Source organism: Microcaecilia unicolor, chromosome 7 (genome assembly GCF_901765095.1).
Source record: "Microcaecilia unicolor chromosome 7, aMicUni1.1, whole genome shotgun sequence".
Classification (NCBI taxonomy): domain Eukaryota; kingdom Metazoa; phylum Chordata; class Amphibia; order Gymnophiona; family Siphonopidae; genus Microcaecilia; species Microcaecilia unicolor.
Window position 1 is genome coordinate 309,877,172 of NC_044037.1, and position 25,157 is coordinate 309,902,328.

Here is a 25,157-nt window from a genome sequence, read left to right on the forward strand (position 1 = left end):
GATTTGTGATTTATGGTGGTGTTGTTATCTGGGTTAAGGGTTGTGTTTGTTTGTGAGAGTAGGGTGAGACAATAAATGGTTAGGAGTGTTTTACTGATATTCATATCTGTGTATGGGCCCTGTGGCAGATATTCAGCTGGTTAGCATTCAAGTAGGTAAAGCATAGTATAAACTTTTAAATCCGAGTTGAAGGTAGTACATGCAATTAAAGTCTTCTATTTAAAGCAAGCAATGCAGAGTATAAGCTTTTGAGTCGATCTGGAAACAATAAAAGCCTTCTATATAAAGCAAGCAATGCAGTTGAAAAACAATCTTTAAAATTCACTTCCACTACAGCCACAGAACAAGCGTGGCAAGCTCCCTCAAAACCAGAGTGGAACAGAAGCAAAACAAAGGGAAAAGGGAAATCTGCACTGCAGATAGAGGCAAGAGCGGGTCACACTGCTCACTGAAGACCAGGGATGCCACCTAAGACAGGCAAACAGTCACTGAGGCGCCTGAGCCGAATGCTCCCAAGGCAGGCAAGATAAAGCAAAAAAGCCCAAGCCGACACTCCCAAGGCAAGCAAGGTGAAAAAGCCAAACCTGAGCCGATGCTCCCAAGCCAGAAGACTCAACAGCCCTGCATAGCACTCAAAGGCCAGGACCATCCCACGCGGACCCTTCTGCACTCCAAGCACCGCTCCCTTGTCCAGAGATACCTCAAGACATGACCTCAGCCGCTGCACCTGCAGCACTCCCCGTCATCCAGCCCACACAGTCCCAAACATCACAAAGCCACTCGCTGAATACAGCAACTAAGGACTCTCAGTGGGCGACTGGAGACTCAGCTGAGGCATGGGAGGCTCTGGTCTCACAGGCTTGGCAGCAGGCTTCACTAGACCCAAGCAAAGGTGAAAGCTGTAGGCAGAGCTATTACTTCTCATAACTATCAAGCTTGAAAGCAGGCTTCACGGGAACACAGCATTAGGTGAAAGCTGTAGGCCATGCTTTACTCCTCAGGACTTCCACTGGAACACAGCATAAGGAGAAAGCTGTAGGCAAAGCTTCAGGCCACGGCCTCACAAAGAAACAGAGTTGGAACTAGCAGAGCCCAAGCAGGCCTGAGCCCTATCAAAGGTAATTGCCAGAACCCTGAGCACTCTAAGAAGCCAGCTTAAGAAATTATCAGTGCTGATGACATCACCAGCTTGGCCTCCACCACCCTACAGTGACCCCACAGGTCACTGACTGGAACTACAGGTAATTTTAGTAGGTAAGAAGGAGGATCACAGCACAGACGAGCAAGGCACGGGCGTTGGCGACGACGATCATGACACATAGTTCCTAAATAAATAAGCCTTAAGCAATTGTCGAAAATGTACATAAGTCGACTCCTGAATTTATCAAAGGGGAAACGTCTCTGTCTGTCTGATAAGAAAGCAGAGAATCTATACATTTCTTTTAAGTTTACCCTTCATTGATGGAAAGGAAAATTAAATTTATAGACCTGGAAGCACGAACAGGGTTTGACAAATCAAAAAATCAAATCAGATAAACTGGAGCTAGACCATAAAAAACCTTATACATCAAACAAGATAATTTGAACATGACCCTTGCAGCTACTGGCAACCAGTGAACTTTAGAATAATACTCTTACAAATCAGAACATTTTAAAGAAAATATCTAACTTAGTGCAGTATTTTGTATTGTCTGTAAGTTACACATTAAGACTTGAGAACAGCCTAGGTAAATAAGATTATAATAATCTAATGAGCTCAACAACAAAGCCTAAACCAGTAGCTGAAACTGATGGACATGAAAAAAATTTACGAATGCAAAGTTAAAAAATAATTTTAAAAAGCGTACAAAATGCATGTGAAAGACTCATCACAATGCCTCAGGAGTCGGTGGGTGATGTCATCTGATGGTGTCCTCCGGATTTGAACATTGGCTCCTCCCACTTAGTGCACAAGTAGCTCAGGAAATTAAAAGTCAATAAAGCACAATTTCCAAGCGCTTATAACAGCTCAAATACTTGTGCGAGTGGCAAAAGAAGTCTCTTTAGTGATGTTCCTTGCCTCAGACGTCAGCATCTCTATATGCTTTTCATATGAGAGTAGAATCCAAGATGACTCTCAGTACTCTGGGGAAGCCTTCAATTCTCAGAATTTGTCTTGAACCTAAAACCACGGAACTATTTGGAATATTTTCACTGAACCAGTTCCTCTCCTGCTGTATGGTCTGAATTCAGGCAACACAGAAAAGCACAAAAGGACCGCCAAGGTTGGAACAACGCAAAACTTTAATGGAAGGAGACCTGACATGGGCCATGTTTTGGCGCTCAAAGTGCCTGCCTCAGGGGTCAAGAGTGAAGTCTTGAGTACCGAAGAACGTGCAAACCGCGTTATGGTAAACTCACTATGCAATTTGATGCACAAACTTTAGCAAGTAGCAGCTGATTCCATGAACCGCTTTTTTGGCGGTTCATGGAATCTGCTGCTACTTGCAGAGTGAATTTGCACGCTCTTTGGTACTCAAGACTTCACTCTTGACCCCTGAGGCAGGCGCTTTGAGCACCGCAACACGGCCCATGTCGGGTCTCCTTCCATTAAAGTTTTGCATTGTTCCAACCTTGGAGGTCCTTTTGTGCTTTTCTGTGTTGCCTATTGGACTTGTGTACTTTTGGACGCTCTCTTCTGCTGCTTGGTCTGAATCTAGGAAATTCCAGTACACAATGACTACCTCTCTAGGGTCAGACTCTCTGAACTTGATATTTGGTGGCAACAGTCACAATATTAATTGTTTTCGTAAATACTTATATTCAGATTCACTATTTTATTTTTATGTATTTTATTTTTCACATTTCTATCCCACATTATCCTGAGAGAAGCTCAGGTTCAATGTGGATGAACAATATATAATATGAAATAGTAACGGGTTAAACAATGCAACATTATGCAATTATAACTTCTTGGATTAATCAGATATAGTAGGTATTGGTTTATTAGAAATGCAACAATTTTATGGAAGTAATTGAAGGAAAGAAAAAGAAAGAGCTTGAATTGAACAAACAAATAGCTGTTAGATGATATATCAGTAGCCAGTAATAAAGGGATGGGTAGAATGGAATTCAATTTCCATGGCAAGGGGTTCTTAGAATAAAGTTTGATAGGAAAGTGATAGGTACATAAGTACATAAGTAATGCCATACTGGGAAAAGACCAAGGGTCCATCGAGCCCAGCATCCTGTCCACAACAGCGGCCAATCCAGGCCAAGGGCACCTGGCAAGCTTCCCAAACGTAAAAACATTCTATACATGTTATTCCTGGAATTGTGGATTTTTCCCAAGTCCATTTAGTAGCGGTTTATGGACTTGTCCTTTAGGAAACCGTCCAACCCCTTTTTAAACTCTGCTACACTAACCGCCTTCACCACTTTCTCCGGCAACGAATTCCAGAGTTTAATTATACGTTGAGTGAAGAAAAATTTTCTCCGATTTGTTTTAAATTTACTACATTGTAGTTTCATCGCATGCCCCCTAGTCCTAATATTTTTTGGAAAGCGTGAAGAGACGCTTCACATCCACCTGTTCCACTCCACTCATTATTTTATATACCTCTATCATGTCTCCCCCAGCCGTCTCTTCTCCAAGCTGAATAGCCCTAGCCTCCTTAATCTTTCTTCATAGGGAAGTCGTCCCATCCCCGCTATCATTTTAGTCGCCCTTCTCTGCACCTTTTCCAATTCTACTATATCTTTCTTGAGATGCAGCGACCAGAATTGAGCACAATACTCAAGGTGCGGTCGCACCATGGAGCGATACAATGGCATTATAACATCCTCACACCTGTTTTCCATACCTTTCCTAATAATACCCAACATTCTATTCGCTTTCCTAGCCACAGCAGCACACTGAGCAGAAGGTTTCAGTGTATTATCGACGACGACACCAAGATCCCTTTCTTGGTCCGTAACTCCTAACGTGGAACCTTGCATGACGTAGCTATAATTCGGGTTCTTTTTTCCCACATGCATCACCTTGCACTTGCTCACATTAAACGTCATCTGCCATTTAGACGCCCAGTCTCCCAGTCTCGTAAGGTCCTCTTGTAATTTTTCACAATCCTGTCGCGAGTTAACAACTTTGAATAACTTTGTGTCATCAGCAAATTTAATTACCTCGCTAGTTACTCCCATCTCTAAATCATTTATAAATATATTAAAAAGCAGCGGTCCTAGCACAGACCCCTGAGGAACCCCACTAACTACCCTTCTCCATTGGGAATATTGCCCATTTAACCTCACTCTCTGTTTCCTATCCTTCAACAAGTTTTTAATCCACAATAGGACATTTCCTCCTATCCCATGACCCTCCAATTTCCTCTGTAGCCTTTCATGAGGTACCTTGTCAAACGCCTTTTGGAAATCCAGATACACAATATCAACCGGTTCCCCTTTGTCCACATGTTTGTTTACTCCTTCAAAGGTGTTGGAACAATTCAAATTGAGTTAATTGGTTTATTGAAGGCTGAAATAAAGAAGTGAGTTTTCAGTAAGCTGCGAAATAACATGTAATCATTAGTACGTTTAATTGATTTAGTTAAGGAGTTCCAAGTTTTGGTGCCTTGATATTGGAAGTTGGCATTGTGAATTGTTTTGTAGATTACATTCTTACAATTAGAGAAATGTAAGGTGAGATATTCTCTGGAGGATTTTTATCGCATTATGTGGTGATAATTCAATGAGGTCATTCATATAGGATGAAGACATACCATGCAGGATTTGGTGAATGAGTATGCATAATTTGAACGATATTCTATCTTTAGTTGGTAGCCAGTGAAAGTTCCACAAAAGAGAAGAAGCTTTGGCGAAGCATGGAGATCTACATGCTGTAGTGTTTTGAGTGGTTTGTAGTTTTTTCAGAAGACCACATTTGATGCCTGCATAGAAGGAATTACAGTAATCAAATTTTGTTAGGACTAAGGATTGAACTATGGTACAAAAGACTGATTTAGTGAAGTAGGGTCTTAGTCACTAAGTTTCCATAAACATATATAAACGTATGCTATACGTATAGCAGTGGCACTCAATATACATATTGTATGGTCACCACTGTCACAGATATTCAGCAGACCTAAATAAATTACATAGATAGCCAAGTAGGGGATGAATATCACCCCCTATCTGTATAACTTTCGTGGCCTACTCTTGCTTACCTTCCCTTTGTCCATTGACTTTATTGGTCGTATCAGACCAGCTAGAGAATTTTCAGCCTGATAATATCCATTTACCGGCAGGTAAACATATAACTTTCTTTGAGTATAGGTCCATCTGCAGTCTGCATATAGGAGGCACCATCAGACAGTGACAGTCTCTTTCCTGTCAGACTTCAGGAGGCCACACAGCTCATTGACTGTCTCTCAGGGGTCAGACCCTCTGCTGTCTGCATCTATGAGTTCCCAGCACTAAGAATCTCCCTTAAGGGTCCGTCTGTCTACTGCCTGCTTCCAAGATGCCCCAGCACACAGGGGATGTCTCTCTGGGGTCAATCTCCAGCCCTCAGTGACTGTTTCTTTTGGATCTATAAGTATTGGGTACAGGTTTGATTCTGTAACCTTTACGTTTCTTTTTAGCTGACACTGTTTAATAAAACAGTTTTAGACTTTGTAAGCAGGTCTGAGTGTGTTCTTTATTAGCAGAGAACAAGAGAGACTGGATACTGAACTGCTGAAATATAGGCTTATTCTGTAAGGTATGCCTAAATTGAGGCGTATTTCATTTTGGCACCGATTTTTTTTAGGTGTCATATATAGTATCTAGTTCATTGTCTAGATGATACATTTACCTGGGGAAATGAAAACTCTCAGTATTGTATTTGCATTTCAAGGCAAAGGCAGTGTATCTTCACTGCTAAACTCTCTTATCACACATGGAACTGCTATTTGTTTCATGCAAAACTTTTATTGTGTTTGATTTTTATTCCATCCGTAACATATAACACCAATCCCCTATCAATTTGCAAGTCTGTGATGGTGTCATTTGATAGAGGATTTACTTCTGATAGAGGTACACTAAGAGGTATCGCACGTTGCAGTGTGATATTGTTTCATAGCTATAACAGTAGTGAGAAATAGTCTAACATAAAGTAATAATTTTTTGTTTTGTTATTTGCTTTGTAGTTCGCTTTCGCTGACCTAATATGTGTTTCCAAGCCCCTTTCTTTTATAATATAGCTGGGTTCTATTACTAGATATCAATCTCATTTCAGAAGGAGAAGTTAATGAATTGGGAGTTGGATATTACCTTCCAGGAAGAGGAGAAGCGACAGATGGATGAGATCTTGAGACTGGAAAATGAGATTGAGAAACTGCACCAACAGCAAAAGCTGGATGGTTTAACCATCGCCAGTGAAACTGTAAGGACTGCACTCGCTCAGCAGCGTCAAGAGCAGATCCAGAGGTTGGAGAAGGAGGCAGCCCAGGTAGCACAAGAGTTTTTGGAGCTCCTTGACTTTGGAAACTTGGACGAATGCGGTCATAGCCTAGAGCATTCCCTGTCAAGAGAAAAAGTATTGAACCTAGATTGTGGTGTTCAGGCACCACTGGCTGAAGAAGAGGTGGATGAAGAATTTCAGAAGGAGGATGAAGGACTGCAAGCTTCTAATTTTGGTGAGTTGGACCAGTGTAACACCAGGACCAATGATAAGTATTCTGAAGCAGACACCTACATGAGGTACAGCGGGATCCATCCTGCTGACATTCCAGAGGAGTTGTCCAAAGAAAAACTGTCTAACCAGGAAGGAATTGTGGATGAGCAGGAGGTTTGTAGCTACCCACTGATGGTGTTGGAGACATTTTACAATAATGTTTCAGGAACCCTAAGTACTAATGAGGAAGTGGAAGAACCTATATATAGCCTTCCTCCAGACGTAGAATCAGATTATGATCATGATGAGTTTGAGGATAATTTTGCAAGCTATGGAGATGTTGGCATCCCTTTTGGTGGACACCAGACTGATGAAAGAGCCAAATGTACTGCTGTAGGCACAAGTCACCACAGCAAAGACATGGTGAGTGTTCATGTATAAATAGAAATCAGTTCACCTTTCGCAAAAAATGTTCTAGCTTTGCATCAACATATGGTTCTCATGAAGACTTCTGTTAAAATAATTATCTTCTTTACTACATAATCAAATGGAAGTTAATTCTCATTTATCGTAGGAGGGTAAGTCAGAAGAAAGAAGAGAGAGAGAGGGGATTGATTTCATGGTAGAACTTAGCAACAGGAAAGCAACTCATGTGCCCTACTGGGTTAGACCAATGGTCCATCTAGCCCAGTGTCCTGTTTCCAACAGTGGCCAGTCCTGGTCACAAGTACCTGGCAGAGGCCTGAGAAAAGAAATTTATATGTTTGTGCTTGAGTGTGTCGCCTTTTCCTTTGAGGGCTTTAATATAGTAACATGGAGGGGCATTTTCAAAAGGACGTCCGTATCAGAACATCCCAAATAGACGTCCATCTTATATATATATTTTTGAGCAGGAAATATGTCATGATTTCCTATTCAAAAATACTTAAGATGGACGTCCATGAGCTGGAGATGCCCAGTGTGAACAGCCATTATACAAACTGGAACATCCAAATTATGAACATAGAAAACAAGGGACCTGAACGTCTTTATGGCAGCATCTTAGAAAATGGACACACAAACATCTATGCAAAGCAGAGGGGCAGCCTAGTGGTTAGTGAAGTGAACCCAGGTTCAAATCTCACTTTAAGTCTTTTTTTTTTTTGTTTGTAATTGTGAGCCCTCTAGGAACAGAAAAATACCTAATCTACCTGAATATACACCACTTCAGTAGCCTTCAGGCTTGCAGGCGGCTCATATATATAGATATGTAGGTGTTTTTATAGTTTATTAACGCTTACAGATCTGGGGGGTTTACAAAGCTAAAACAGTCAAAATTCAGAAAAGAACTACAATATATTGACAGGAAAGGCAGTATCACTCAGCAGTAACAAGCACTCAGAAAACTTAAAACGGGTTGGGGATAGAAAAGGGGGGAGGGAAGAATCGCACTGAAAATGGGATAAAGAAGGAGGGGATGGGAAGGGAAAAGCTTGTCAGTGCGTATGATACCCAGGAAACTCTGAATATTTCTGTTTCTAGAGGGCTCACAATTTAAAGAAATAAAGAATTAAAGTGGGCTTTGAACCTGGGTCCTTGGTTTACAGTCCACTGCTTTCTAACCATCAGGTTAGGCTTCAGACCTGCTTCCTGCTCTGTTAAGTGGTCATAATAGCCCAAGCAGTCACAGAGCCTGGTATTTCTGGTTTCACTTTCAGGGGAGAGGGAGGGGGGGGGGGGGCAGCAACCACTGGGGGATTAAGGAGGTGTCATGCCTGAATCTCTCCAGTGGTCAGCAGCTCAATCACAAAACCTACGCCATGCAAGGTTCCACGTTAGGAGTCACAGACCAAGAAAAGGGATCTAGTGTCGTTGTTGATGATACGTTGAAACCTTCTGCTCAGTGTGCTAATGCTGCTAAGAAAGCAAATAGAATGTTAGGTATTATTAGGAAAGGAATGGAAAACAAAACTGAGGATGTTATAATGCCTTTGTATCGCTCCATGGTGCGACCACACCTCAAATATTGTGTTCAATTCTGGTCGCCGCATCTCAAAAAAGATATAGTGGAATTAGAAAAGGCACAGAAAAGGGCAACGAAAATGATGAAGGGGGTGGGATGACTTCCCTATGAGGAAAGACTAAAGCGGTTAGGGCTCTTCAGCTTGAAGAAAAGGCAGCTGAGGGGAGATATGATAGAGGTCTATAAAATAATGAGTGGAGTTGAACAGGTAGATGTGAAGCGTCTGGTCACGCTTTCCAAAAATACTAGGACTAGGGGGCATGCGATGAAGCTACAATGTAGTAAATTTAAAACAAATTGGAGAAAATGTTTCTTCACTCAACGTGTAATTAAACTCTGGAATGTGGTAAAGGCGGTTAGCTTAGCGGAGTTTAAAAAAGGTTTGGACGGCTTCCTAAAGGAAATGTCCATAGACCATTATTAAATGGACTTGGGGAAAATCCACTATTTCTGGGATAAGCAGCATAAAATGTTTTGTATCTTTTTGGGATCTTGCCAGGTATTTGTGACCTGGATTGGTCACTGTTGGAAACAGGATGCTGGGCTTGATGGACCTTTGGTCTGTCCCAGTATGGCAGGATCAGGTGACCCTCAGGGGGAGGAATGCTGGCTTCGGCCTAACCCCTGGTAAGCCTTTTCTTGGTTGAGAGGTGCCCAGCTCTCCCACCGGTTGCCTTCTCAGGTGCCGTGGAGGACTTGCAGCTTTCCTTCTAATAAGTTCTGGGAGAAGAGGATATTTCTCTGGTAAGTGAACAAATTTTGCTTGTGCTTTCGGAACTTGAAGATTGGGGTTTAAAGGAGGAACTGTAAGTTAGTGATAGGCTGATATCCTTAATACTTTAGCAAGTTTTAAATTACGGAAAAACTCAAAAAACACTAAGATGGAGTCAGCAGTCCAGCAGCGAGAGGGGTGCTATCCAGTCTTTTGCATTGAGTGTCACATGTATGATTATCTCCCAATTGGTGAGGTGTCATATGTGTGTGCCCGATGCAAAGAGCTCCTAGCTCTCAGAGAACGTGTCCGTTCTCTTGAGGCTAGAGTAGCAGACTTGATGGAGCTGAGGGAGACAGAGAGGTACATAGAGGAGACCTACAGGGATGTTGTAGAGAAGTCCCACCTCCAGTCAGGTAGCCCCTGTGCTACCTTGGAGGAGGGAGGTCTCCTAGAAGGAGAGCATCACCCTGGTGAAGTAGGAAGTACTCCTGTAGCCAGGACCTGCCCACCAGGGGATGTATTATGCTTTCGCACCGAGGATATATCTCCAAATGTTGCCCGGGAGGGAAAGGTTAGGACAGCTGTTGTACTTGGTGATTCGATCATTAGGCATATAGATAGCTGGGTGGCTGGTGGACGTGAGGATCGCCTGGTGACTTGCCTGCCTGGTGCGAAGGTGGCGGACCTCACGCGTCACCTAGATAGGATTTTATATAGTGCTGGGGAGGAGACGGCTGTCTTGGTACATGTGGGTACTAATGACATAGGAAAATGTGGGAGAGAGGTTCTGGAAGCAAAATTTAGGCTCTTAGGTAGAAAGCTGAAATCCAGATCCTCCAGGGTAGCATTTTCTGAAATGCTACCTGTGCCACGCGCAGGGCCCAAGAGACAGGCAGAGCTCCAGAGTCTCAATGCGTGGATGAGACGATGGTGCAGGGAGGAGGGCTTTAGATTTGTTAGGAACTGGGCAACATTCTGGGGAAGGGGGAGCCTATTCCGAAAGGATGGGCTCCATCTTAACCAGAGTGGGACCAGGCTGCTGGCATCGGCGTTTAAGAAGGAGATAGAGCAGCTTTTAAACTAGAAATGGGGGGAAGGCCGACAGTCGCTCAAAAGAGCATGGTTCGGGATAAGGTATCTTTCAAAGATATCACCATAACAGGGAAGATAGAGTATCCTGATAGTGAGGTTGCAAAAGAGATTGTAGTAGATCGGGTATCTTTAAATAACAATAAAAATCAGACAAAAGATTGCCAATTAATACTGTCAAGTACTAAGCATGATGTACTTAGGAACAACAAACATAGTTTGAAATGTCTATATGCGAATGCCAGGAGCCTAAGAAATAAGATGGGGGAGTTGGAATATATTGCACTAAATGAAAAATTAGATATAATAGGCATCTCTGAGACCTGGTGGAAGGAGGATAACCAGTGGGACACTGTCATACCGGGGTACAAATTATATCGTAGTGATAGGGTGAATCGGATTGGTGGAGGGGTAGCATTGTATATTAACGAGAGCCTTGAATCAAATAGATTGAAAATTCTGCAGGAAACAAAACACTCCTTGGAATCACTGTGGATTGAAATTCCATGTGCAAAGGGGAAAAGGATAGTGATAGGAATGTACTACCGTCCGCCTGGCCAGGACGAACAGACGGATGCGGAAATGTTAAAGGAAATCAGGGACGCAAACAAACTGGGCAACACAATAATAATGGGGGATTTCAATTACCCGCATATAGACTGGGTTAATGTAACATCTGTACACACAAGGGACATAAGATTTCTTGATGAAATCAAGGACAGCTTCATGGAACAGCTAGTTCAGGAGCCGACAAGAGAAGGAAAAATACTAGACTTAGTCCTTAGTGGTGCTCATGATCTAGTGCAGGGGGTAACGATACGAGGGCCGCTTGATAACAGTGATCATAATATGATCGGTTTTGATATTGGCATTGAAGGAAGTGAAACTAGGAAATCAAGTACGCTAGCGTTTAACTATAGAAAAGGTGATTACGACAAAATGAGAAAAATGGTGAAAAAAAGACTGAAAGGAGCAGCTCGCAATGTAAAAAACTTGCATCAGGCGTGGATGCTGTTTAAAAACACCATCCTGGAGGTTCAGGACAAATATATTCCACGTATTAGAAAAAAGGGAAAAAAGACTAAACGTCAGCCGGCGTGGCTAAACAGTAAGATAAAGGAAATCATTAGAGCCAAAAAACAATCCTTCAGAAAGTGGAGAAGAGAACCAACTGAAAGTAACAGGATAGATCATAAGGAATGCCAAGCCAAATGCAAAGCGGAGATAAGGAGGGCAAAAAAGGACTTTGAGAAGAAATTAGCGTTGGAAGCAAAAATACATAGTAAAAATTTTTTTAGATACATTAAAAGCAGGAAACCGGCCAAAGAGTCGGTTGGGCCGCTGGACGAAAATGGTGTTAAAGGGGCGATCAAGGAGGACAAAGCCGTAGCGGAGAAATTAAATGAATTCTTTGCTTCGGTCTTCACCGAGGAGGATTTGGGGGGGACACCGGTGCCGGAAAGAATATTTGAAGCGGGGGAGTCGGAGAAACTAAACAAATTCTCTGTAACCTTGGAGGATGTAATGGGTCAGTTCAGCAAGCTGAAGAGTAGTAAATCACCGGGACCTGATGGTATTCATCCCAGAGTATTAATAGAACTAAAAAATGAACTTGCGGAGCTACTGTTAGAAATATGCAATCTGTCCCTAAAATCGAGTGTAGTACCGGAAGACTGGAGGGTAGCCAATGTTACTCCGATTTTTAAGAAGGGTTCCAGAGGAGATCCGGGAAATTATAGACCGGTGAGTCTGACGTCGGTGCCGGGCAAGATGGTGGAGGCTATTATTAAGAATAAAATTGCAGAGCATATACAAAAACATGGACTGATGAGACAAAGTCAGCACGGATTTAGTGAAGGGAAGTCTTGCCTCACCAATCTAATGCATTTTTTTGAGGGGGTAAGCAAACATGTGGACAATGGGGAGCCGGTTGATATTGTATATCTGGATTTTCAGAAGGCGTTTGACAAAGTGCCGCACGAAAGACTCCTGAAGAAATTGCAGAGTCATGGAATCGGAGGTAGGGTATTATTATGGATTAAGAACTGGTTGAAAGATAGGAAGCAGAGAGTAGGATTGCGTGGCCAGTATTCTCAGTGGAGGAGGGTAGTTAGTGGGGTCCCGCAGGGGTCTGTGCTGGGTCCGTTGCTTTTTAATGTATTTATAAATGACCTAGAGATGGGAATAACTAGTGAGGTAATTAAATTCGCCGATGACACAAAATTATTCAGGGTCGTCAAGTCGCAGGAGGAATGTGAACGATTACAGGAGGACCTTGCGAGACTGGGAGAATGGGCGTGCAAGTGGCAGATGAAGTTCAATGTTGACAAGTGCAAAGTGATGCATGTGGGTAAGAGGAACCCGAATTATAGCTACGTCTTGCAAGGTTCCGCGTTAGGAGTTACGGATCAAGAAAGGGATCTGGGTGTCGTCGTCGATGATACGCTGAAACCTTCTGCTCAGTGTGCTGCTGCGGCTAGGAAAGCGAATAGAATGTTGGGTGTTATTAAGAAGGGTATGGAGTCCAGGTGTGCGGATGTTATAATGCCGTTGTATCGCTCCATGGTGCGACCGCACCTGGAGTATTGTGTTCAGTACTGGTCTCCGTATCTCAAAAAAGATATAGTAGAATTGGAAAAGGTACAGCGAAGGGCGACGAAAATGATAGTGGGGATGGGACGACTTTCCTATGAAGAGAGGCTGAGAAGGCTTTTCAGCTTGGAGAAGAGACGGCTGAGGGGAGATATGATAGAAGTGTATAAAATAATGAGTGGAATGGATCGGGTGGATGTGAAGCGACTGTTCACGCTATCCAAAAATACTAGGACTAGAGGGCATGAGTTGAAGCTACAGTGTGGTAAATTTAAAACGAATCGGAGAAAATTTTTCTTCACCCAACGTGTAATTAGACTCTGGAATTCGTTGCCGGAGAACGTGGTACGGGCGGTTAGCTTGACGGAGTTTAAAAAGGGGTTAGATAGATTCCTAAAGGACAAGTCCATAGACCGCTATTAAATGGACTTGGAAAAATTCCGCATTTTTAGGTATAACTTGTCTGGAATGTTTTTACGTTTGGGGAGCGTGCCAGGTGCCCTTGACCTGGATTGGCCACTGTCGGTGACAGGATGCTGGGCTAGATGGACCTTTGGTCTTTCCCAGTATGGCACTACTTATGTACTTATGTACTTATGTTCTTATGTAACCTTTTTGTACCCTGGATGTTGCTGAAACAGGTCTAACTTAGGACAGCCTTCACTTTAGACGTGGACGTTTCTTCCCATTCAGTTATCGCTGTTGGACGTTCTGAATTTGGACCCTGCCTAATCCTGCCCACAAAACTCCCCCTTGCTATTTGAACATACAGCAGTGTCAGACGTCCAAATTCTGCCTTTGCAAAATCAGGATTTGGACATTTCAAGCACATGGACGTTCACTTCAGCATTTTAGGATGTCCATATGCTTTGAAAATAGAACTTGTAAACTACATAGGTCACCTCAGAGATCAAGTGCTGAAAATGAATAAATAATAAGATAATAGATGATGGCAGATAAAGACCTGAACCGTTACAGTCCATCCAGTCTGCCCAACAGTCACACTCATTAACAATTCATGATTAAACCAACAATGAAGGTGCTACTTCATCCTGGTCTTTTTTTGCCATTTCTGGGACATAGACGTCATCTCGGCACTGTCCTTATGTTCCAACTATGGCTGCATTTCCATTAAAAAATTTAATTGTGATTAATTGTGTGATTAAAGGAATGTAATTTATTTATTTTCCCCACTGCAGCTCCTTGTGACTCTGAGCAAGTCACTTAACCCTCTGTTGCCCATTAATGAATTACCTCTAATCATGCGATTAATCACAATTACAAATTTGAATTGAAATGCAGCCGTAAAAAAATTAAAGACTAAAAAGTAATGTAAAGATAAGAAAAACAAAATACAAATTAAAGAATGTAAAATAGCCTGCAGAGTAGCTATAAACAGCCTAAAGTTTTCACAACCTAGTTCCAACTCCTTGTCTTGCCAATGAAGCCCACTGCAGCTTTGTCATATACGAGGCACAGACCCCAGAGGTTACTTTTGAAGCCCTCTCCAGCCCTTCCTAAACCGTCTTGTCACAGACTGTAGAAATCTGCCTGGCACTGGCCTTAGTTCTTCATAGCCACAGTAGCCATTTTAACCTCCATTCGACACATCAACACTGTTATAATCCTGGGTCCTGGGCTCTTTTAGCCCTCCGGGCTGTATTTTCCACAAGTCCAGGTCAGGCTCCAATAACTCCAGCAAGCAAAAGAAAGCAAAATGCACAGTCCAATAATCCAATATCAATCTGCCCCACCCCTCCTTCCAGGGGTATCCAGTTCAAAAGTTCCAAGTTTCAAACACTCTGCTGTCAGCCATCTGCCCTTCCACTTTAGACAACTTCCCACAGTTGCCCTTCCAGGATCAGGAATTGTCCTTCAGGAGGCTTCCCAGTCCATCTTACCTCCTTCATCTCCCCCAGTAGAGTTAGGAGTGCCCTCCTCTGTGAAATCCATAAGTTCCATACTTGAGAGAGAGCCACCACCCTTTTCTGGTTTAAGCTGATCTATCTTAAGCTGTACTGAAAGCAACTCCTCCCCTTCCTTTTCCTGGAGAGGAGGCATCACATATTGATTCTTTACCCAAGGGAACTGGGCTTCATCCCCAGGGCCCCCCCCTAATGACCACCAGGGGTAAGTTCAGCTCTACTCCACAAGGAGTTACCCTGTCCCTTTCTCTCTGAGGGCATCCCTGGGTCTTCCTTCCCTCCCTTGTATCTCTAGCCCAGAGCCCTTTCCTTGGAGATGGATTTCTTAGGAACTTTCCCCCTAGAGGGGATCACTAAGCCTGCCTCATCACAACACACATGCAGTCATTTAAATTTTGTTTTTTTATTCCACTCATTTTCTGACTATGGATCCTCTGTGTTCATCCTACATCTTTTTGAATTCAGTCACCAATTTTATACATAAGTACATAAGTATTGCAATACTGGGACAGACCAAAAGTCCATCAAGCCCAGCATCCTGTTTCCAATAGTGGCCAATCCAGGTCACAAATACCTGGCAAGATCCCAATAAAGTACAATACATTTTATGCTGCTTATCCTCGAAATAAGCAGTGGATTTTCCCCAAGTCCATTTTTTAAACCCCACTAAGCTAACTGCTTTTACTACATTTTCTGGCAACAAATTCCAGAGTTTAATTACACATTGAGTGAAGAAAGCTTCTCTCTGATTCATTTTAAATTTACTAGTTTGTAGCTTCATTGCGTGCCCCCTAGTCCTAGTATTTTTGGAAAGAGTAAACAAGCAATTCATGTCTACCCATTCCACTCCAATCATTATTTGATAGACCTCTATTATATCTCACCTCAGCTGTCTTTTCTCCAAGATGAAGAGTCCTAGCCACTTCAGCCTTTCTTCATAGGAAAGTTGTCCCGTCCCCTTTATCATTTTCGTAGCTCTTTGTACCTTTTTAATTCCACTATGACTTTTTGAGATGCGGAGACCAGAATTGAACACAATATTTGAGGTGCGGTCACACCATGGATAGATAAAAAGGCATTATAATGTCCTCATTTCTGTTTTCCATTCCTTTCCTAATACTACCTAAGATTCTATTTGCTTTCTTAACTTCTGCTGCACTCTGAGCAGAGGGTTTCAACATATCATCAACGACGATGCCTAGATTCCTTTCCTGGTCGGTGACTCTTAACGTGGAACCTTGCAATACGTAGCTATAATTAAGGTTCCTAAGGTCTTCCTGCAATTTTTCACAGTCCACATGTGTTTTAATAACTTTGAATAGTTTTGTGTTATCTGCAAATTTCATTACTGCACTCATCCTTCCCAATTCCAGATAATTTATAAATAAGTTAAATAGCACCGATCCCAGTACAGATCCTTGGGGCACTCCACTATTCATTCTCTTCCATTGACAGAAATGACCATTTAATCCTACCCTCTGTTTTCTGTCTATTAACCAGTTCCTAATCCATAACAGAATATTGGCACTTGTCCTATGGCTTTTAATTTTCTCAGGAGTCTCTCATGAGGGACTTTGTCAAAAGCTTTCTGAAAATCTAGATATACTACATCAACTGACTCACCTTTAGCTACACATTTTATTTATTTATTTATGTTATTTATTTTTAAAACGTTTACTCCGCTTACAACCAAGTGGCTTACCAAAATCATAACACAGCACAGGAAGGGTTCAAAGCACAAAACACAACCCAAAGCTCAAAGACTACCAAGAGCCTTGTAGATCGATCATGTACATCAATGACACAATCTCGAACATCAATGACCCAATACAGGCTGTGTTTCAGCATACAACGCCTGTGTTAGGGGTCATGTAACTTCAAAAGTCCAATATGGACATGCCCAGAATCTCAGCTAAGGCAAAAAACAGAGTCCTTGTCCTTATTCAGAAAAGTCACTGTCATTTTCCAGAGGAAGCTGTTCCCAGCATTGGCAGGAACCTTGAGGGCAGGACAAATAAGAGCAAGACCTAGAAGGAGGGTTAGGCAGGCTGGCTCGAAACCAAGCCTTCTGGAAGTTGTAGGCTCAAATACGTTTTGCACAAGAAGTCAGTATATTCTTAGCAACCTTTCTGGGCTGCGGAGTGAGGATGGAACTAGAAGTCTTTCCCATGGAGATTTCATGATCAAATGCAGAGTTCTGATAGAGATGATCTTTCAGATAATAAAATAACGTTGCAGAAAAAAAAGAGATTGCTATGGAGACACATGTCATTGTGGAAATCCTTCAGGTACGGGTTGTATATGTGAGGGAGATGTGTTTTCACTGCAGTTGCTGTATACTCAGATCTCCATTGAAGCTCTTTCATGTCCGGGTAGTTATGCTCCTCTCACGGATGGTCTTGTAGGTGAAGCTGTGGTTTCCTATCGAGAAGATATTGTCAGGTTTTTGCTAATGGATTCCTTTTTTCTTCTCTTTACAGTTCATGGAGAGTAATGAAGAAGTTGACTTAGACCTTGACACGGATGAAGAGTTCTCTAACAGATTTACTGTGTTCAGTAGCTCTGGACCCCGCTATTTCCACAGCTATCTTTACATGAAGGGTAAGAAGCTGTAACTAGAGCATGGGAATAGCAGCACGTTTATTTATCGGGATTTATTAACAACCTTTATGCAGTGCTGTAGCGAGGGCAGCTGACACCCGGGGTGGGTCGCTGTGGCGCACCATCCCCCGGGTGCAGCAGAGCTCACCCCCCAGAGCGCGTACTTATCTTATTGGAAAGCGGCGAGGGACGGGCGGGAGGGCCGATCCGCCCCGACTGCACGTTGCTGGGAGCTGCGCTGGCTCCGCTGGTTCCCTGCTCTCTCTGCCCCAGAACAGCGGAGCTGACACCCCCCCAGTGGCGTGCACCCGGGGCGGACTGCCCCACCACTCCCCCCCCCCTCCTACACCACTGCCTTTATGAAAAGGTTCACCCAAGCAGTTATAGTTTAACATAAAACTTACAATTTTGTTAACAGCATAATAGTAAAATAACCAAGAATAAACATAAATACAATAAAAGAGGTAAACCTGAAAACAGCAAATTGAAACTACTGTGAAACAGTATCAAAAATATACACATTTAACAGCACTAGAATTCAAATACCAGAGATATAATACAATATTAGCATAATACTAATGATTATATGTAATAAGCATCATTAGAACATTCAACTAACATAGATATATAATGCTAAAGATTTTCTACAATACGGCTTACCATATGGCTGAGGGACCAAGAGCAGATGATGGGAACAAGATGCGTGGTACAGAGTCAGTTGGGATAATTTGATGTTTAGCTAAAATCAAGGCATGTTCTTTGTATAGTTAAACAAGAGATAAGGAACTGATCTAAGTTACAGTGTGTGAAGGATGCTAGTCCAGGTCCAGAATGGTTGTATAGTCAGTCACCCTACGTATTAAAGACTTGGCAGAAGAGCCAGGCTTTCACCAGCTTCCTGAAGTAGAGGTAGTCTCCAGTTATACGTAGCCCCTCTGGGAGTAAATTCCAGAGTGTAGGGGCTACTCCTGAGAAGCAGTGCCGGCCCAAGGCAAGATTTCCCTTGAGGCGGAGCTAAGATGCCTCTCCCCACCCCATGCCGAGATGCCTCCCCCTCCCGGGCCGAGATGCTGCCCCCCTTCCTACCTCCAGCCCATTCGCAGTGTTTACCTGTTTCATCATGTTCCAGACCCGGCAGCGGCAGTGATTCCCATACACTACCCTGCCACTGGCATCTGCCTCTTCCCTTTATTGTGGCTACCTGAGCCTCTGATGAAACACAAAGTTACATCAGAGGCAGCCACAGTAAAGGGAAGAGGCAGGTGCTGCTGCTGGGTTTGGAACATGACAAAACAGGTAAATGCCGCAAATGGGTGGAGGAAGGAAAGGGGAGATGCCGCTCCCTGAAGAGTACTACCTGAGGCCCCCGCCTCAGGTGGCCTAATGGTTGGGCCGCCCCTGCTGAGAAGGCTCGCTGGCAGATATCACATTGTTCAATTTCCTTTGATGAGGGGACAGATAGTAATGATTCTTGACAGGACCTTAGAGGTCTTGAAGGTGTGTAAAGAGTTAACTTATTCTTTAACTACTCTGGCCCATTTTGTCTGAGGGCCTTGAAAATCAGAGTTTCAAATTTAGCCCTGTAATCTACTGGATCTCATGCTGAATCTCAGCCTGTTAGTGAATTTCTATGTTTTCATTAGGAATTTATTTATTTATTTTATTGCATTTGTATCCCACATTTTCCCACCTATTTGCGGGCTCAGTGTGGCTTACAATACATTGTAAATAATGGAAATGCAGTTTGTTACAATCAGTTATGGATTCCATTGTGAGAAGTTAAGCGAGACAAAGTCAAGGTGTCGTTAGGGAATAGGTCAAGGAAAAGAACAATGGAAAGAGACAACTGGAAATCGGTAGGGTGATAAAACCTTAGCAAAAGAACATTCGGTATAACATTTTCTGTGAGTGAAGGTTTAAGTGTGATGAGATTACGGGGGATTAGAGTTCAGAAAAGAAAGTATTGGTGTATTTCTGGAATAGTGAGTGTGGACTTCATGTGTATTGCTCCTTGCAGTAAATTTTATCGAAGAGATGAGTCTTCAGTAGTTTGCGGAAGTTGGTAAGTTCGTGGATTGTTTTCAAGTTGAGTGGTAGTATATTCCAGAATTGCGTGCTTAAATAAGAAAAGGTTGATGCGTGCAGCGTCTTGTATTTTATGCCTTTGCAGTTAGAGAAGTGGAGGTTAAGAAACGTTCGAGATGATCTTTTAGCGTTCCTGGGTGGTAGGTCTATTAAGTCGGACATTTAGGCTGGAGCTTCACCGTGGATAATTTTGTGGACTAATGTGCATATCTTAAAGGTAATGCGTTCCTTGAGTGGGAGCCAGTGCAGCTTCTCTCGTAAGGGTTTAGCACTTTCGTATTTTGGTTTTCCGAAGATGAGTCTGGCTGCAGTGTTCTGGGCTGTTTGAAGTCTTCTTAGCATTTGCTCTTTACAACCTGCGTATAGTGAATTGCAGTAATCCAGATGGCTGAGGACGAGGGATTGCACTAGGTTGTGGAAGACGGAAAAGGACACACACTGGACAACATAACATACAAATTTGACCAGGATTCAACTATCACACTCACTGAAACAAGATGGACACCTACATTATGGTCGGACCACCATAAAGCAAATGTCTCTCTCTACTGGCAAAAAACACACATGCACACAATAAATAAACATGAGCGAATAACATACACCGCGAGAGGAAAAATCAACCCCACAACATTTTGGCAACAGATCTACCAGAAAGAATGGTCAACCAATGCTGATATCATCCAATTCCTCCAAGAATGGGACGATCTATGCACAACAACATTAGACAAAATCGCCCCAATCCAAACCAGAACATCACACAGAAAAAAATCAAACCCATGGTTCACCGAAGAGCTGAAAAAGCTAAAACACAAGTCAGGAAACTAGAGCGTGCATGGATAAAAAAAAAAGAGATGAACATACACTAAATGCCTGGAAACTACTACGGAGGAAATACAAATACATCATTAAACAGACTAAAAGACTACACTACAAAACAATAATAGGACCAAACTACAAAGACACACATAAACTCTTCCACCTTGTGCACAAACTGCTAGACACTACACCAGTAACTAACAATAGCAAAGATATGCCAGACGTAGACAACATTGCGAAATATTTCAAGGAGAAAATTATACAATTACGACACAGAATACCTGCCAGCCATAGCGAATACGCCACACTCCTAGAATACCTAGACCCCAAAGACGGAATATACCCAGCAGACAGAACCTGGACTGAATTTGTACCACTATCTGAAGACCTCATCTCTGAAACACTTAAAAGATTTGCCAAATCCCACTGCAAATTAGACGTATGCCCAAACAACCTCATGAAATCAGCTCCTCAACAATTCATAACAGACCTAACGAACCACACAAACTTCATGCTACAAAACGGACTGTTCCCAAAAGAAAAAGGAAAAATTTTACTCACGCCTATACCCAAAGACACAAAGAAAAGCGCAAGAGAAATAACCAACTACAGACCAGTAGCATCCATACCACTAACAACCAAAATAACGGAAGGAATGGTAACTAAACAACTTACCAACTATCTAAACAAACACTCAATATTGCACGATGCCCAATCAGGATTCCGATCAAACCACAGCACAGAAACAGTATTAATTACCCTCATGACTAAATTTAAACAACTGATTGCAACCGGTAACAATATACTCCTCCTACAATTTGACATGTCGAGTGCCTTCGACATGGTTGACCACGGAGTCCTATTACACATACTTGAATACTTTGGCATTAGAGGAAATGTCCTAAACTGGTTTAAAGGGTTCCTAACCAAGCGTTCATACCAAGTCACATCAAATTCAACCACGTCGGCCGCATGGACACCTGAATGTGGAGTACCGCAAGGATCACCTCTCTCACCAACCATCTTCAACCTAATGATGATCCCCTTGGCAAAAATCCTATCAAACCATAACCTCAACCCACATATATACGCCGATGATGTAACAATATACATCCCTTTCAAACAAGACATCAAGGAAATCTTCAACGAAATTAACCAAAGCCTATACATCATGAACACCTGGGCAGACGCATTTCGTCTGAAACTGAATGCAGAAAAGACTCAATGCCTGATACTCACTTCCCAATACAACACGAAGGAATTTACGCCTATAAATACACCAAAACTAAACCTCCCAATCTCAGAAACATTAAAAATCCTTGGAGTTACCATCGATCGCCACCTAACGCTCGAAACCCACGCAAACAACACAACCAAAAAGATGTTCTACTGCATGTGGAAACTGAAAAGATTAAGATCATTCTTCCCAAGATCCGTTTTTCGCAGCCTAGTGCAATCCCTCGTACTCAGTCATCTGGATTACTGCAACTCGCTGTACGCAGGCTGCAAAGAGCAAATCCTGAGGAAACTTCAGACAGCCCAGAATACAGCAGCCAGACTCATCTTTGGAAAACCAAAATATGAAAGTGCAAAACCCTTACGAGAGAAGTTACACTGGCTCCCACTTAAGGAACGCATTACTTTTAAAGTATGCACATTAGTCCACAAAATTATCCACGGCGTAGCCCCAGCATACATGACTGAGTTAATTGACTTACCACCCAGAAACGCCAAAAGATCATCACGAACCTTCCTCAACCTACACTTCCCTAACTGCAAGGGCCTGAAATACAAGACGCTACACGTGTCAACCTTTTCCTACATGAGCACGCAGTACTGGAACACACTTCCGCGCAACCTGAAAACGATTCACGAACAAACCAACTTCCGCAAATTATTGAAAACACATCTTTTTGATAAAATCTACGGAAAGAACCAAAACATATAAAATCCACACTCACTGCTCCGTTATACATCAACACATCCACCTAAGAATTCTCAATCGTGAAATCACACCACACTCTTACCTTTAACCAAAGAAAATGTATACCATAGGCTATTCATTTTATATGCTATATATTGTCCTCAGAATCTCTAGTTTCTCATTGTTTTCCTTTCAATGTTTCTATGTTCTTTTCCATGGATATATTCCTTAACGATACTTTGATTTGATTTGTTTTGTAAAACTCTTCACAATGTAATCCATAACCGAATTGGAACAAAATGTAATTTCCATTATTCATAATGTATTGTAAGCCACTTTGAGCCCGCAAAAAGGTGGGAAAATGTGGGATACAAATGCAATAAATAATATATAATTGTCTTATTCTTTTCAGTTTCCACATGCAATAGAACATCTTTTTGGTTGTGTTGTTTGCATGGGTTTCAAGTGTTAGATGGCAGTCGATAGTGACTCCAAGGATTTTTAAAGTTCTGAGATTAGAAGGTTTAGTTTTGGTGTGTTTAAGGTGGTATATTCATTCGTGTTGTATTGGGAGGTGAGTATTAGGCATTGAGTTTTTTCCGCGTTTAGTTTCAGTCAAAATGCATCTGCCCAGGTGTTCATGATGTGTAAACTTTGGTTGATTTCATTGGATATTTCTTTGATATCTTGTTTGAACGGGATGTATATTGTTACATCATCGGCGTATATGTATGGGTTGAGGTTGTGATTTGATAGGAGTTTTGCCAATGGGATCATCATTATGTTGAAGATGGTTGGTGAGAGGGGTGATCCTTGCGGTACTCCACATTCAGGTGTCCATGAAGCGGACGTAGTTGAGTTTGATGTAACTTGATATGACCGCAGGGTTAGGAACCCCTTGAACCAGTTTAGGACATTTCCTCCAATGCCGAAGTATTCAATTATGTGCAATAGAATTCCATGGTCAACCATATCAAAGGCACTTGACATGTCGAATTGTAGGAGAAGTATATTGTTGCCGGTTGCGATCATTTGTTTGAATTTAGTCATGAGGGTGATTAGTACTGTTTCTGTGCTGTGGTTCGATCGGAATCCGGATTGGGCATCATGCAGTATTGAGAACTTGTTTAAATAATTTGTAAGTTGTTTTGTTACCATCCCTTCGGTTACTTTGGTTATCAGTGGTATGGATGCTACTGGTCTTTAGTTGGTTATTTCACTTGCGCTTTTCTTTGTATCCTTGGGTATTAAATACTACTACTACTACTTAACATTTCTAGAGCGCTACTAGGGTTACGCAGCGCTGTACAGTTTAACAATGAAGGACAGTCCCTGCTCAAAGGAGCTTACAATCTAAAGGACGAAATGTCAAGTTGGGGCAATCTAGATTTCCTGAGTAGAGGTATGGTGGTTAGGTGCCGAAGGCGACATTGAAGAGGTGGGCTTTGAGTAGAGGTATGGTGGTTAGGTGCTGAAGGCGACATTGAAGAGGTGGGCTTTGAGTAAGGATTTGAAGATGGGCAGGGAGGGGGCCTGGCGTATGGGCTCAGGGAGTTTATTCCAAGCATGGGATGAGGCGAGGCAGAAAGGGCGGAGCCTGGAGTTAGCGGTGGAGGAGAAGAGTACTGAAAGGAGGGATTTGTCTCGAGAGCGGAGGTTGCGGGTAGGAACGTAAGGGGAGATGAGGGTAGAGAGGTAGGGAGGGGCTGCAGATCGAGTACATTTGAAGGTAAGTAGGAGAAGCTTGAACTGTATGCGGTACCTGATCGGAAGCCAGTGAAGTGACTTGAGGAGAGGGGTGATATGAGTATAACGGTCCAGGCGGAAGATAAGACGTGCAGCAGAGTTCTGAACGGACTGAAGGGGGGATAGATGGCTAAGTGGGAGGCCAGTAAGGAGTAGGTTGCAGTAGTCAAGACGAGAGGTAATGAGAGAGTGGATGAGAGTTCGGGTGGTGTGCTCAGAGAGGAAAGGGCAAATTTTGCTAATGTTGGTTATCTGTTGGATATGCGCAGAGAAGGAGAGGGAGGAATCCAAGATGACTCCGAGTTTGCGGGCAGATGAGATGGGGACGATGAGGGTGTTATCAACTGAGATAGAGAGTGGAGGGAGGGGAGAAGTGGGTTTGGGTGGGAAGACAATGAGCTCGGTCTTGGCCATGTTCAGTTTCAGGTGGCAGTTGGACATCCAGGCAGCGATGATTTTACTTGGAACTGAAATTTAAAAAAATATATAAGGAAACAAGAACATTACGAAGAAACACAGGAAACATTATAGTACATCAGGAGTGTAGCCAGACCTCGGCGGGAGAGGGGTCCAGAGCCCAAGGTGGGGGGGCACATTTTAGCCCGCTGACCCTCCCCCCTCCACCGCCAGGTACCTTGGCTGGCAGGGGTCCCCAAACCCCGCCAGCCTTAGTCTTCTTCAGCGTCGGTCTCCGGCGCGTTCGCTGATCTGTGCTGTGAGTCCTGACTGATGATGTTTAAAGGAACATGCAGGACCATGCATGCAGGACGTCAGTCAGGACTCACAGTACAGATCAGCGAACGCGCCGGAGACCGGCGCTGAAGAACACTAAGGATAGCGGGGGTTGGGGACCCCCACCATCAAAGGTACCTGGCAGCGGCGGGGGAGGGGGGTCAAAAGCGGCGGGGAGGTCAAAAGTGGAGGGGGCCAGGGCTAAATTTGTGGGGCCCATGCCCCCGTAGCCCCACCTAGCTAAGCATCAGTAGTACATTAGCCCGCCTTACAGGTGGTGGGTTTTGATTTTGCTTTGTAAT

General features: G+C 42.9%; 1 protein-coding gene across 1 annotated transcript in view; it reads left to right on the forward strand.

Moving 5' to 3' along the window:
• LOC115475155 (unconventional myosin-X-like) overlaps window positions 1-25,157 on the forward strand; it is a 290,858-nt gene that overhangs the window by 93,855 nt on the left and 171,846 nt on the right. Inside the window, exons 22-24 of the mRNA XM_030210896.1 lie at window positions 5,679-5,710; window positions 6,234-7,051; window positions 17,432-17,552. Coding sequence (XP_030066756.1) covers window positions 5,679-5,710; window positions 6,234-7,051; window positions 17,432-17,552 — 971 coding nt within the window. The remainder of the gene's footprint in view (window positions 1-5,678; window positions 5,711-6,233; window positions 7,052-17,431; window positions 17,553-25,157) is intronic.